The sequence below is a fragment of the Hydra vulgaris genome, chromosome 01 (assembly GCF_038396675.1).
Source record: "Hydra vulgaris chromosome 01, alternate assembly HydraT2T_AEP".
NCBI lineage: Eukaryota > Metazoa > Cnidaria > Hydrozoa > Anthoathecata > Hydridae > Hydra > Hydra vulgaris.
This window is the reverse complement of record NC_088920.1, coordinates 17,787,932-17,805,000: the sequence shown is the minus strand read 5'-3', so window position 1 is coordinate 17,805,000 and position 17,069 is coordinate 17,787,932. Positions and strand designations below refer to the sequence as shown.

The following is a 17,069-nucleotide window of genomic DNA, read 5'->3' as shown; positions in this document are numbered from 1 at the left end:
ATCATAATTAGAAAATGTCAATTTTGTGTATTGTATTAGTGGCCAATATCATAAGCCAATTGAATTACATAATATGTAATTCCATATCATTGGTTGGTTTAAAATAGCACATTCAAACAAACTGCCCATTTACCTTTAACTGCTTAAGTAACACAAGTTTATTATATTCGTATCATATCAAGTGTCAGATACCTTGATTTTTTCTTAAAGTCTAATAATATAGTAAAATTTTAGTTAGTTGTTTTAATGATTTGCTAGCGCTTGAGTTTCAGAACCTTTGTTTTACAAGAGGTTTGTATCAAAATTAAAAAAACTTGAAAAAAGTAAAATATTTTCCTTCTTTACTTTCGTTGCCAGTTTGTCCAGTGGAAGTTAAATACAGTAAAAAAAGTTAGGTGAAAAAACCTGATCAATAACTACTAATCACCAAAAAACTATTAATAACTAAAATAGCATTTCTTTATATGTAATAATATAAAATAGTTTTATATAATAGTATACCAATTTATGCATAACTAAAATAATAGACTGTAATTTTTGATTGTTTATACTTTATTTCTATGAGATTTTTCATCAAAATAGTAAAAGTTAAATTTTTTAAAGTTACTATCAACCTGCAAGCCAACCAAATAAAAAAAGTGTCTTAACACAAAAAATGAATCAAATTGTCGGCCTATTGTTTTACAATTTAAGAACATTACTAACATAAAATTAGCTCTGATAAACTCTCGCAAACTGGCTACACATGAGAATTTCAAGACATACAGAGTCAGTCCTGACTTGTCTCCTGCTGAAAGAGAACTTAGGTTCCAACTACGCAAAGACCGCAACATTTTTAATGATAAACTATGTAAAAATAACCCTGAAGCACCCTTTCACTGGGACATTTGTGTTGGAGCAATCATCAAGATCCGCGGTGCCCTTAGTTCTCGCTCCACTCCAACTAACTAGCATTAATCTCAACACCAATTGCTTACCAACCATCTGTACCACTAATATGCGCTCACTTTGTAACAAAATTGAGATTTTTAATCAATTTCTCATAGATACCAACATTGACATTGCCTGTTTAACTGAAACCTGGCTTAACCCCAGCCGTAAGCAAATTATTCTTTCTCAAATCAATAATAATTACACTTGCATAAGCATTAAATGTCAAGATCGCATTGGTGGTGGTACTGTTATATTCATAAACAAAAAATACTCAGATAAAATAGAAAAAATAAAATTAACTACAGACTACTCGTTTAACTTGGTGCCTAAGCAAGAAATGAAACTAACAATCGCTTGTGTGTACCCAAAGTTACTCTCCTGAGGATACTCTTCTTGCCTAGTTATATGTGCCTATATCCTGGTTTGGTCTAAAAGTCAGCAGCGCAATGCATCTTATCAACTTGCATAACTCATTGAACCAGCCATAACGCGTTGCACAATCGGCAGCAAACCACTAATATTTCTTGCAGGGGACCTAAATGGCTGCTCTACTGACTTTTTTGTCGTTCTCACCAACTCATTTATCTTAATACACACTTCACCAGAAAAACATTTATTCTTGACATCATCTTGAGTAACACCCCTAAATGCTATGTGTCGAATACCTTTCCTCGTTTTGGTAATTTAGATCACCTTGTTGTAGTTAGTCAGCCTCCTCTAAATCTCTATTAATCTACTTGCCTGTTTCCCCACAAGATTGCTTACCGGTCAGGTAGAATTGCTGACACTGTTGCACTGATACGATCAATATTGAAATCTTAGTTGATTCACCGTATGAAATACAAGTTGCTTGCAACAACTTTTATCATTCTATACTCTCTGCCCAAGACATCTGCCAACCTCTAAAATCAACAACACTCATTAAACCTAAGCCTTGGATGACACCACTTATTCAAGGCCTTATAAAAGAGCATCAACAACTCTTTTTCTCCGGGTACTACAAAGAGTGGAAAGCACTTGCAAATCGAATTAGTAAACTAATTACCAAAAGAAAGAGAATCTATAACAGGTGTTTTTAACAGGGTAGTGTTTTAGGTCCTATCCTGTTCATTTTATTAGTTTCCAACATTAACGTCTATCTTCCACCTGAAACCATCCTCGAAAAATATGCTGATGACATACTGACCTATATAATTAATGATAAAGTTCTTACCAACCTACCTCAATCCATTGTTGATGGCGTTGCTCTTTGGTCTAAGGTAAACAGAATGAAACTTAATGGCCTGAAATTTAAAATCATAAGAATTATACCATGCATTGAGTACAATGGATGGTAAAGCTTGATGAAATTCAAGCTTTACCATCCATTGTACTCAATAATACTGAACTTGAAATAGTCAGCAGCCACAAATACCTTGGAATCATGCTCAATGAGAATATTGATTGGGATGAACAATGGACAAAAGTTCACAACAATATAAAATCAGTACTATATCTGCTCAAACGTCTTAAACAAGTTGGAAACACTTAGCCAAACCTTTTACAGGTCTACCGATCTTACGCTATTAGCCACTTGATATATAGTGCTCCTATTCTCACTTTGTGCAGTGCTGCTGCAAAAAGAGAGATCCAACATTTTCATAAAAATGCCCTGCAAATTATTGGAATTGATGTAACCAATTCAGGCAGCTTCAATATTATTTTTGACATTGAAGAGTTATTTGACAGGATCTGTATTAAATACTCAAAAAGATCCTTGCAGACCCATGCCATCCTATAACCACGAAATTAACTCAAACCAACAGCAGAAACCCTAATAGATTCCTGTATGCTCTTAATACCGCAAAAACTACTACTTACCAAAAAACTTTTATTCAAAAATACCTTGGTATCCTTCGTGATGGCGTCAGTGACCTCTCAATCCCAAGCAATATTGGAAGCTAACACGAAAAACTTCAAACTAACTCGTAAAATACTTAAATTTATGTCAATGGAGAAGATAGAAGATGTCAACAAAATTGCACCTTTTGTAGCAATATTTTATATTCCTTGGTTTCTGAAGTCATCTATAATAATCCAGACACCATCTAATTATCTAAAAGCAGTTAAAGTAGCAGAAAGCATAGAGGGAGAAGACAAAATATTAGGTAAAAGTCTCAAAAATTCTCTCTAAAGCATATGTGGTACTTGGCTGAAGATGTTGTTATTGTATCACTTGCAGATCCAGGCGTAACTAATGAAGAGAAATTCTTAATGATACAGAATATTATTAACTATCCATATCCTGAGGATATTTCTTATTTTGAATTAAAGAAACCAGAGATTAGAGTGGATATAATCATTAACAGGAACACTCATTTGCACGAGTTTGTTGGGAAAAACAGCTGGTATATTTTTTTCATACTTGATCCTAATATACAAGATATATTGTTTTGGATTTCTGATGGAAAATTTGTCAATCTCCATCCCAACTTTAAGTTTTTTAAAGATTTTGTTTCAAATATTCAGTGCACAAATGACTGCTCTGAAAAAAATATTTGTCTTGTGTAAGATTTTCCTGCAGACAGTCATATTGAAAGTCAGAGACAAAACATCATGGTGGTTGCGAGAATAAAAGTGGATAAAAAGATGAAAAAGAGCGATTTGAACAGCAAAACTCCTTAGTATAAATTATTTTTGATTAGATGTAAGTATATTTAAAATAAAAAAAATAAATATTTTGAAACAACATAAACTGTTTTCTTCTTCGGTTTTTTTATATTTATTAAAATATAAAATATTTTGAAAAAAAAAATGGAAATCTACACCTAACACTTCCTTAGGTTTGGAGGCCTAAAGTTTTGATTTTTTCCTTTTTTTTTAAGGTATGTAACCAGGATATGTTTGGAACCTTTTGGTTTTGTGAAAAAGTTGTTTTTTGGGACACCCTAATATATATATATATATATATATATATATATATATATATATATATATATATATTATATATATATATATATATATATATATATATATATTATTATTATTATTATAATATATTATATAATTTAAAACAGATATCAGTTTTTCTTCTTATAGTGAGTTTCCACTCATCCATTTTTCTACGGCAACAGGAAAGGGAATAGAAAAATAATCATATGAGCATGCACAGTTTTCCTTTAGACAAATAAAAATTTTTATTACTCATGCTCACATGATTATTTTTCCCTTTCTTTCCCTTTCACGCAGAAAAACCGATGAGTGGAAACTCGTCTTAAGTTTGATTATACTGAATTTGGACAATGAAACATGAACTTAACTAAGCTAGACAAAGCTGTATTTGCTGCATTTCAAGATATGCAATTGGTTATAAAATTATTAAATGAGAAAGTTATGCACAAGAAAATACAATAAATAAGTTATTAAAAAAAACTGTTTAAAATAAAATTCAGTTGAAAAAAGCCCAAACCAATTGGAGTCTGAATAAAAATTGAGAAACAAAACCAAAACAAAAACATAATAACAAAAACTCACTAAGTAGAGCGCACACTAATAACTCTGAGCCAAAGATAAAAACTGCAGTTTAACTTTGAAAAACTATTATCTCAACTTTACAAGTATCCAACTATTCAAAGTTTAATTACCAAAGTCTTTTTAAATGATTTGTCACTCTTCTACTTGTTAATAAAGCGTTTTTTTATACAATGACATTTTCATTCACAAAAAAACAATATATGAATTTTTATAATAAAATAATTAAGATCATTCGTTTTTATAAAACAACTATTTGATGTATAGTTGTTTTTTATATATTGTTGTTTTATTAGAACCATTGATTATATTTTAACATATATATATATATATATATATTATATATATATATATATATATATATATATATATATATATATATATATATATATATATATATATATATATATATATATATATATATATAAGAATATATATATATATATATGTAAGAATATATATATATATGTAAGAATATATATATATGTAAGAATATATATATATATATATATATATATATATATATATATATATATATATATATATATATATATATATATATATATATAAGAATATATATGTATATGTAAGAATATATATATATATATATATATATATATATATATATATATATATATATATAGTAGCGTCCCAAAGTAATTGGACAAACACCTTTTTGGTTATATTTTCTCATTAAGTAAACATTTTTAAATGAAATTTTGCGTAAGCGTGTCAAATTATATTAAAGCGTGTCAAATTATGAAAAACAAAACAAAAGTTCCCTTTTGGGAGTAATTACTCAAAATTTTGCTAAAAGAATGGAAATGATTGGCTCAAAAGTAATTGGACAAACTAAATTCTAACAATGTTGATATAACTTAAACTATTTTAACTTCTTTTTCTGAAGCCAGATTTTTATAAAAACATTCAATGATCAATAATTTGCAATGGGACATAATAAATATTTAAGCGAGGCAGTGAAAAAGTTGATCGTACAAGCATGTAATAACGGTAAGACTGTGCGACAAATTTCAATAGATATGAACATTTCACGATCAACAGTTGGTTATACATTAAAAGTTTTTCAACAACGGAGTCACTTCCAAGTTTCAACAAAGTCAGGACGCCCGAAATCAACAACTTTTGGCCAAGATAATGTTGTAGTAAGATCGCCAAAGGCAGACCCGCGCAAGAGTGCTAAAGAAATTCATAGAGAATTTACACAGTCACATCAAATTTCTTGCTCTTATGCAACAGTAAAGCGTCGCTTAAGACAAAACAACCTTTTTGGTCGTCGTCCTGTTAAAAAACCTTTTGTTTCTGCAAAAAATTGTAGGGCATGATTAAAATTCGCTAAAGAACATCTAAATTGGACAGCAAATCAATGGTCGAAAATACTATGGAGTGATGAGTCAAAGTTTAATATGTTTGGTTCTGATGGTATTAAATATGTTCGATGTCCAATAGGTCTTCGAAATAATGTTAAGTACCAAGTTCCTTCAGTAAAGCATGGTGGTGGTTCAGTAATGGTTTGGTCATGTTTTAGCCATGATGGAGTAGGTCCAATCTATCGAGTTCAAGGCATTATGGACCAAAACATGTATAAAGGAATAATCAAAGATATAATGCAACCACATGCAAAAGACAAAATGTTGCGTGGTTGGACTTTCCAACACAACAACGATCCAAAACACACCTCCAAGCTAGTCACGGAATTTTTAGCTCAAAAGAAAGTTTGTATCTTGGAATGGCCGTCACAATCTCCGGACCTGAACCCAATCGAACATCTTTGGGAACATATTGAGAGAAGAATTAGTGTTCGGAAACCATCTAATCAGCACGATTTGTTTGAGTTGATTAAGCGCACTTGGGAAGAAATATCAGTTGATGTTTTAATTAATTTGGTTGATTCAATTCCACGTAGATGTAATGCTGTCGTTGCGGCAAAAGGTTTTCCAACGAAGTACTAGGATTATGCACAGATCATATACATTATGTAACAGAATATAACACTATGTAACATATGTATTATTTAACAGAAATCTTCATAAAAAATGCTGAAAATTTATCCTTTGTTGAGAAAGTTTTATTTTTAAACGACATATTTAGTTTGTCCAATTACTTTTGAGCCAATCATTTTCATTCTTTTAGCAAAGTTTTGAGTAATTACTCCCAAATTAGGATTTGTGTTTTCTTATTCATAATTGTGGTATAATTTGACATGCTTATGCAAAAATTTTTCTTTTAAAAATGTTAACTCGATGAGAAAATATAACCAAAAAGGTGTTTGTCCAATTACTTTTGGGCGCTACTGTATATATATATATATATATATATATATATATATATATATATATATATATATATATATATATATATATATATATATATATATATATATATATATATATATATATAGTCTTGCATGGTAGTCAAAAAGTTTCTTATGTAAACTGTAGTTTTAAAGAGAGCACTAATATACCATACCAGAAAAAGTTTTAAAACTTTAATAATTTTTTTATTTTTAATAAATGATAGATTGCCTGCCTTAACCAAACACTCAGTCGATGTAGCAGCACTCCGTTATGAGTCAGGCTATAAGATAGTTAATACAGCAACACTCCCTTGTAGCAGTATGCTAAAAGAGATTCAATATAGCAACACTCTGGGCATGTTTAAAAAATTTTTTTAAAAACAAAAACAATAACACTACTAAATTAAAAACTTTCTAATCATTATTATTGTGGTTTTTTAAAAAACAATAAAACTTAATGTACTTTCGCATTATTTTAATTGCTTTGACTTTTAGTCGACATAAAAATTTAGCTTATTGAGTTGAGGTCACATAATTGTTGTTAAAAGAGACTTTTTTTATCATAAAAGTTTCTTTCGACTACAAGATAAAGGATATGAGTATATATAATATATATATATATATATATATATATATATATATATATATATATATATATATATATATATATTCATATTGTTTTTGAAGTTTTTTTTTTTTTTGTGAGAAACTTATTATATTATTTAGAAACTTCAATTTCACCAGAAATATCTACCAGATTTTCTGCCAATAAAGGTAATTTCTATATTTGGTTTATATCATCCATCATTTACTCTACTTTTGTTTCTCTGCATTTTATATATATTAGTTAAGTATTATTTCAGTGTTTATTTATTGATTTTTAAATTTTAACAAATTAAATAAACTTTTTTTCATCAACATCATGTCATGAAGGTTAACACTTGACAAGAACATCAGATAAAAAAATGGTCTTAAAGAAAATTGCATTAAAGTTTCAAAAAAAGTTTTAAACTTTCATTAATTTTTTTAAATAGTATTTTATTATATAAATCCTTATTTTATTCATCTATTTTACAATTTAATTCATCTATTTTACAATTTTATTCATCTATTTTACAATTTTATTTATCTATTTTACAATTTAATTTAGATAAAATAATATATTTTTATTTTACTTTGTAATTTCTACAAAGTTTTTTAAATAAGTACCCATTTTTGTGTTAGCCAAGTATCATTAAGGAGTTGTTTACCAATAAATTATTAACTTCATTAATTTTTTTCCTTTTTTTATGTTACCTTAATATATCATAATTAGAAATTATTAATTTTGTGTATTGTGTAAGTGGCTCATCATAAGTCAATTCAATTACATAATATGTAATTCCATACCATTGGTTGGTTTAAAATAATACATTCGAACAATATGCCCATTTTCATTTTACTGCTTAAAGGGATCCCAAAGTGCCAAGACAAGTTGTGTTCATATTAAAGAGAATGTCAAAAAAAATGTTTGTACAGAATTTTTTTAAGTAAAACAAAATAATAAAGTCATACCAAGAAAAACAAACTTTGTTGTTTTACTTGAAGCTTGCCATCTTCATGTTTGGCAATCTCTCAAAGTCTTTAATATATACCCTGCAATCTAAAGACTTTATAATTTATTCAAGCGCGTTTATTTCCAAAGAGTTTTAGTAAATGACGCCATTGTAGAATTTTTTCTTCTTTTGAACTATTTTTGTTTTATTTGTTTTTTAAAATAAACATTTATTATCAATTGTATGACTTTCCTATAAAATTTATAGGAAGCTAAACAAAATAATGTTTTTTTTAAAGAGAACGAAAACCAAATGAAATTAGGATTTTTATGTTAAAATATAATAAATATTCTCTTGAATTTAATAAATATTCAAAAAAGACGTTGATCACCTTATTATATATTCTAAATTTTTTTTCTCAGCAAACATTTTTTTTTTTTATCATTCTCTTTAATACAAACACAACTTGTCTCACCACTTTGGGATCCCTTTAAGTAACACAAGTTTATTATATTCTTATCATATCAAATCCAGTGTGAGATATCTTGATTTTTTCTTTAAAATCTAATAGTATAGTAAAATTTTAGTTAGTTGTTTTAATGGTTTGTTAGGGCTTGAGTTTCAGAACTTTAGTTTTATAAGAAGTTTGTATCAAAATAAAAAAACTTGAAAAAAGTAAAACAAGCTTTTTTTACTTTCGTTGCCAGTTGCCGTAGGGACAGACTGGTTTCGTTGTCCGTAGGGAGTTAAATACAGTAAAAAAAGTTAGGTGAATTTACCAAGTATGTTTTGATTTATAGATTTAGCAACATCACAATTTTTCACAAATGGTTACCCATAAATAACTTTTTATTTTAAAAGCTAGTCTCGATCAGTTATGAATAAAGAATAAAAGTTCTTTTTTCATAAAAAGACAAAATTGAATTGTCCACATTTATAATAGATATGGAATATTTTATATTTACACTTTTTAAATGGTTCTGGTAACCTGATCAATAACTATCAATCACCAAAAAAACTAATAATAACTAAAATTCTTAAAATTGTAGTTACAAGACACATTGTTGAAACAAAGATATAATGTTGAAATATTTTTTTAATAAAATTAAGATAACATTGAGTTGTTTAATAACTGCATAAATATGATTGACGTTAAATGTTTTATATAGTGATATTGTTTTAAATACTATATCTTTGTTATTATGTTTTATATATTATTATAATTGGCATAACATGTTTATTGTTTTATTAATCATAACAGTTGTAGTTAACAAACTTTTATTCTGTAGTTAGCAAAAGTGTATTATTCTAATAGATTGATGCTGAGACTACAGCAACTTGTTAATGCAATAGTTTCCAAATTGACCCCAAACTAGACAACAATATCTAAGATGGGATGAGAATAATGCATAGTAAATATTCTTAAGTGTAACTTTATCGACATAATGGCGAATTATCGTAAGCATACCGTTAGCTCGAGTTTTTGGCTTAGTTCATTAATGTGAAAGCTCCATGAAAGATTGCAATCAATTAATACACCAAGATATTTAATAACTTTTGAAGGATATAGCTGTTTATTATTAATTTTGATTTTTGTTTCAATTTTTTTAAAGAAATTAGTAAAAAAAAAATTAGTTCAGTTTTTTCAGTGTTAAGACATTTAACAGTTAGCATTTAACCAGTGAACTATACCTTTTAGATCCGAATTGACATTTTTACATAAAGAATGATACAATTTGTTGGTGTACAAGAGATTTGTATCATCAGCAAACAGATGAATGGAGGAGAAGTGAACAGAGTTGATTAGATCTTTAACGTAGATTAAAAATAAAAGAGGACCTAGAACAGAAGCTTGAGGAACACCACGCAAAACTGATTTATTACTAGAATTGAAACCATTAATACTTAAAAATTGTTTTCGATCTGAATGATAAGGTCGAAACCAGTCATTTACAATACCGTGAATTCCATAATATTTTAATTTAGAAATTAAAATACTATGGTCATCAGTATTGAAAGCTTTTTGTAAATCAATAAAAACACCACAAACGAAATGATCAGTATCAAGAACTTTCCTAATTTTTTTCTGTTATACTTATTAATGCATGGCAAGTAGAATGCTTTAATCTAAAACCAAATTGAAAATCATTTAAACAATTGAATGAGTTTAGAAAAGTGTACTTTCTAGAATTTAAAAGTTTCTCAGAAACGAAGAAGCTTAGGAAATTTATAAATTTATAAATGAGGTATTAAGTAGTTTGGAAAGAATATTTGAAAAGTCATAGTTAAAATATATAAGAATATTTGTGGGAATGCTGTTTGTACCTAATAATTTTTTTTGATTCAATTTAGATATAAGTGATAAAATTTCAGGAATATTTGTTGGAGATAATAATAAACTATGTAAATTTGAATGTTTAAGATACTTTTGATAGTTAAAGTAACACGAATGAATATTGGATTTGAGTTTATGAGCAACATTTGTAAATAAAGTGTTAAATGATTCAGAGTTTAGAGTTGGATCAGTTATATATATTTCATTTTCTTGCAAACATTTAGAAGATGATTTATTAAAAATTTTTTAAATTAATTAGAGTGTTTATGCCTTTCCAAAGTTTGTGAAGATTATTTACATTTTCTGAAAAAAAATTTTTTAAATGGTTTTTTTTTTGCTAAGTTTAATTAATGTAATTGTCATATATTTATATTATTTAAAAGTACTTTCAAAATTTTTTTTATTAATAAGACTTTTAGATTTTATCATTTTTTTGTTGAAAAAGGTTGCCCACTTGAATAGATTTTATAATTCCTTTTGTAATCTATGGTTTGAATCGACGTTTGAAGTTTTTGATACTTGTTTTTTTAAGCGAGGCGTAGCGATCTAAAATCAATGTTGTTTTAGTAATAAACATTTAGAAACATGTGTTAGTATCATTGGACTTTATAACATTGTCCCAGTCAATTTTTAATAAATCAGATTTTTCTTTATTAAAGTTTTTAAACTCCTGCTATATAAATTGTGTCTACGTGGTAAAAATAATTGATTGAAATTGGGGCAAATACAAAATTGAGGTAATTGATCAGAAACAGAAGTTATCAAATTCCCTGAAACAATTTCATTAGCTATTAAACTAGAGAAAATATTATCAATAATTGTAGCAGATCAGTAATTCTAGTTTCAATGTAGATCAGTAATTCTAGTTGGCAAAGTAATAAAAGGATGAAATTATGAAAAGAAAATAAATTTAATAAATCAGACATTATTTGATTGCATCAGATCAATATTATAATCACCAAGTTAGAAAACAGATTTATTTTCAGCAGATATTTTTTGAAGTAAGACAGACATGATATTATTAAAAATAATAATATCCATGCAATGGCGTCGATAGATGCAACCAACAATAATATTAGACTTTTTTAGAAAAAATAACTTCAACTAATGTGTAATCTAAACAAATTAGGTGTGTAAATCATTAAATCATCTCTTCGTGTGTAAATTAGTTTTTTTGATAAATATATCAATGTGTTTTTGCTTAATGTTGTAATTATCAATGAGAATCGGATGAATTGAGGATGTTCATTTTTTTAACTTTGTTTCAGTTATACCAATAATGGAAAAATCAAAATTAATTAATGATAGTATTATGTTTAAATCCTCAAAGTGTTTTTGTAACAATTATATGATGAAAAAAGGAGAGGGCGATTATTTTATTAAAATTAGGTGTACGCAATTCGCTTATGTCATAACACTTACAAACTATGTCTATGAATCTAAAACACAAGATCAAACATAATTATTTATTTGATTAGAGACTTTATTTAAATGAAAAGACAGGAAAAGGTTTGAAGACAGAGGTAAATCATCAGTTTTAAGAATTTTATCAGAAGAAAATAGCGAGAATTTTATCATTATCTTGTACATCTGTGAATGGAAAGACACTTTTAAAACAGTTTACACAATTCTGGAATGAGCAACTTAATTATAGTAAACTGTACTTAGTATCAATAAGCCTGTTACATTTTGTATGAGTCCAAAATAAACAAATATTACATTGAGATGAGCGGCAACTTTAACTAATTAATTTTTCAAAGCCAAAAAATACAACTTTATGGCCAAAAATAAGAGAGATATTTTATTGAATTTTAGCCCTAAAGTTTGTTAACACAAATATAAAATTATACAAGTATAACCTATAGTTCATCAACAACAACAAAAAAAATTACTTTATCGTAATTAAAATGTTTTCGCTACGTTGAAAAGTAGTTATCGAAATGTAGTTATTAAAAAGTAGTTATTGAAACTTTTCTGGTTGAAAAAGCGACTTAATTGAATTTTTACTAAAAGCATTTGATAGATTTTAATTTTAATTATAAAATTATTGCTTTTCATTAGGTACATTTTATTCTATTAATTTGTTTTAAATTTCAGGCAAAGCTACTCCACCACAACTGTTTAAGGATCCTCCTGAAAGCCTTCCTACTGAAAGCCTTGTGACAGTGTAACTTAACACTGGTTTGTCCAACTACCAGATGAGACAACTTGCCTTAACTCTTAACTCTGCAGGCCAACAAAAAATTGTTGAACCATACTTTGCTAGGAAATTTGCAGAACAAGGAAAGTTGCTCAAAGATCACTTTTCTGTCACTAAATTTTAATGTTCTGACATTAACCACCTTAGAGATGTTGTTTATTGTAATGATATTGACAGCCTTCTTCAATTGATGGTATTAGCAAGATCTGCCTCCGAGGAGCAACTAAGATTAGACTTGATTGTGGAGGTGATTTTCTTAAGATGTGTCTGGGCATTATCAAGATAGCCCCTGAACCAACCTGTCTCGTCCTGAAGACTCCTAAGCTTTGTAGTTCTTCTTCAAAGATTCTGGAGTAAAGAAACAGCTGATTATAGCAATCTCTGAAGAAATGCCAGAAAACTATGATAACATTAAAAACCTGTTGAAACTCACCAATATTGGTGCTTTTTCCTTTGTCTTGTCTTGTGACATGAATGTTGCTAACATTCTTTGTGGGCTTCAGTCTCATGCTAGCAAATATCCTTGCTGTTGGCGTGATGCAGACTCTTCAAACCTTGGAAAATGTTGTGCACTGACAACTTTTGGAAGCATCAGAAAGGCTTACTAAGCTTTTGTTGCTGAAGAAAGTAATGTAAAGGGTGCTAAATGCTTTGGAAATGTTAACAATGTGCCCTTGCTCATTGTTTTAGATGAAACACTCAGTCTAAGAGCACTACCACCAATGGAACTTCACCTACTGATGGGTGTGGTCAACCACCTTTTCAAGAGTCTGAGCAAAGTTTGGCCAGAGGTCAAAGTATGGTCAGAGGTTTTTAACATTCTCCTCCAAACCTTTCATGGGGGACATTTTCATGGAAATAATTGTTAAAGGCTGTTGAAAAATGTTGATATTCTTCAGCAAAAAGTTGAAGCAGCAGCTGTAAGTGCAGAATTTCCCTATTTTGAAGCATTCAGGCAATTTGATAAGTTAGTTACTGCATGATTTGGAACCCATCTGAATGAAAATTTTCAAGAATACATTGAGAACTTTAAAGCTGCATACCTTGCTCTTCCAGTCTCAATCACTCCAAAGGTCCGCACAGTGTGCTTTCTCCTGGCCCAGTTTATCTCTCTGAGTCATCAAAGTCTTGCAATATACAGTGAACAAGCTACTGAAGCTCAAGAGACATGCACTTCACCCAGAACATGGACTGCAATTACTTAACTGTGACTACAAGCATGTATTGAATATATAGACTATAAGCATGTATTGAAGTCAAGATCAAAACATAAGAGTGAAAATCGTGATTTTATTAGAATTCAGATGTTTTAGCTATATGATTAAATCCATTATGATATCAAGAGAATCAAATTGTGAAATTAAACAGAAATTTGTTTTGTTGTTTTTGCTTTTTCAGTTGTTTTGTTAGAAAATACACATTTTTGAAAAAAAAACTTAGAGTTGAATGGATTAATAGCTTTTTAGTACTAAAAGATAGTTTTGAAACTTAGACAGTATTGAGAAAAAAAAAATGCTAATGTCTCTCACGGGCGGTATCGTTGATTTTAAAATCACTTGTTATGATATCCTATGGGTATGTACTACCATCCCTCCAACTTTAAATAAAATATGGGAAAATCGTTATTTTTAATTGCAATATTTTTTTTTTTTTTCTTTGATTTTTTGAATTTCTTTGCTGAAATAACAATAACTCTAAAGAAACAAGAATAAAAACAGTGCACAAATTATTTAAACTATGAATTTTTTTTCTTTTTCTTTTTAAGTTCATTTTAATTTCCTATTTTGCTTGTTTTGCTTTCTTTGTTTTTCCGCAACATTTTCCTTAATATTATAAAACTTGCAAACAGCCATTACCAAGTTAATTAATTAAAATACTCATGCGTGGACATATAAGACACACCTTTTTCTGGGAAAACTTGTAATTGATAGCTTGTAGTTTAAAGCTAATAAAAGATATAAATAATTCAAAATTTATAAATTTTTCTGGAAATTAAGTACAGTAAATGGTTTTTTTTCATAAGGACCTACTTGTAATATATATATTTTTTAACTGATATAACAAGCAAACAATGTAAGATTAAATTACTACACAATATACAAATGCCCAAAGAACCTTAAAAGTTCGCTTAATTTTTTTTTGCGCATTTTGAATTATATATATTTAGTTGGAGTGGTATTATAAACTTTTATATTTCTATTATCACAATTAAAATGGTTATTTTCTTATTAGACTAGTTCCTGTATATAATAAGTGTAACACAGTAGTGAGGAAGTTCAACATGACAAATAAACATTGCCATACAGGATGCCTAGATTTCTAATTAACTTTTCATTTTTATGAAAATATAAATTAAAATGCTCTTATAATGATCATATATTTAAAATATACAAGAATTAGGAAGTGACTGAGGTCCCAGCCCGGTCAAAAATGGAGTTACTTATAACCCCATATTTAGTCCCAGCTAAACAATAATTCTAGCAGGTATTATTAGCCGGGGCTAAAATAAGCCCCCCCTCCCCCGAAGAAGGTGATTTTTCAAGTTATAGTTGGGTTTTTTACGAATTTCGTTGGCTAGTCGGGTATTTGACACAATTCAGTCGGGTAAATTTTTGTTATTAGGACCTTTTTTTTTTTCTTCGAAGCAAGAACTTTTTTTTTTAAGACCTTGTTTTTAGTAGGCAGTTGGTACTTTTAGAAGTTTACCCCACCTCATTTTATTCGTATAATTGTCTCTGTATGTATATATATATATATATATATATATATATATATATATATATATATATATATATATATATATATATATATATATATATATATATATATAAATATATATATATATATATATATATATATATATATATATATATATATATATATATTTACCTTTGTTTATTTATAAACATGAATTTAAATGGAAGATGAAATATTTATTTCATATATAGGGTTTGTCAAGATTTAGGTAGATCCAGCCATAACCCCTGGCTTAGCTATGGTTTATCAAACCTGAACCCAGCCCTGGTCAAATATCCCTGGTCGTTTGCTAGCTAGAATTAAAAACCATTCCAAAATTATGCCAAAAAAAGCAACTAAAAATTGCAAAAAAAGTATTTTTAGTAGTGCTGATGAACAAAACAGTATGGCCAACTGGTCTTCAAATCTTACAATTTCTTTCAGAATCTTGATAAATGGATTTGGCTCAGATATTACCAATGTTGCTTTTTCTGCAATGTTGTGATTTGCACTATACTGAGTTTTTCTTACATCACTATGTGTCTATCCATATTTTAAGTAGTATATACAACTTATAACATTTTCACGACAGTCTTGAATGATTTCCATATAAATCTAGCATAATGGAACTTTTGTAGTTGCAGCTTTCAGTCTCATTTTTTCCATTGCTTCCAATTGGTTAAAATCTTCTGTTTTGGAGTGGCCTAGCATTGACTCGAGTAAATCACTTCCTTCGTGTATTTTTGCAGTTCCAACACAATTTATAGTTTTTGCACTTCAAGTAAATGCAACCTTTGTGTTTCTTGTTTTTTAGATAGAAATTATTCCCAGCTATGTAGTGGAATAAATTTCTTTTTTTACCTTTAATTTTTTGATACCCCATTCTGCTGTTATTGTTGCACCAACTACAAGATTTTTTTGAAAATAAACAATGTTATTTTTCAATTTGATATACATGTTGTTTATGACTTTCTATAAAAAATTTGATTGATATTTTTACGATTCTAAAATCTTTTTTGACTTTATTTTGGTTCTAAATATTACTATTAAAAACTATTTGGTTCTTCGAGAAAATGTAGGATTCAGTTGAATCATTGGATGCCCATGAATAAATGCTTGAAGAGTGAAAGAACTTTTTACACATCTTTTTAACATTATCTTTATATTTCAAAGTTTTTAATTACCTAAATATCTTATATTTAGGCAATTAAAAACTTTGAAATATATATATATTAAATGAAAAGTTGTAGTAAAGTTTTGGTATAAAGCTAAGACTATGAAATATATAAGTAAGTCCAATGAATGAATACCTGCTCCTTAAATTGAAGTTGTTTTTGTTTAAATTCAGAAGATCTTATTATCATCATCAAAACTCTGACTTGAGCCACTGGAGATGTGATTGAATTGATGTTCATTATCTTTTAAATCAAATCATTGTAACTTCAATGAAGTTGACTTCATTGAAGTTAACTTTCAATGAAAATCTTCTTCAATGTAGACTGAAGA

At 28.1% G+C, this 17,069-nt stretch overlaps 1 protein-coding gene across 3 annotated transcripts in view; it reads left to right on the top strand.

Annotated features, from left to right (window-relative positions):
* The window catches only part of LOC136075154 (NACHT, LRR and PYD domains-containing protein 6-like), a 67,567-nt gene that overhangs the window by 29,257 nt on the left and 21,241 nt on the right, over positions 1-17,069 (top strand). For all 3 annotated transcript variants that reach the window (XM_065787505.1, XM_065787506.1, XM_065787504.1), the window contains one exon: positions 7,484-7,531. In XM_065787505.1, the coding sequence (XP_065643577.1) occupies positions 7,484-7,531 (48 nt within the window). The remainder of the gene's footprint in view (positions 1-7,483; positions 7,532-17,069) is intronic.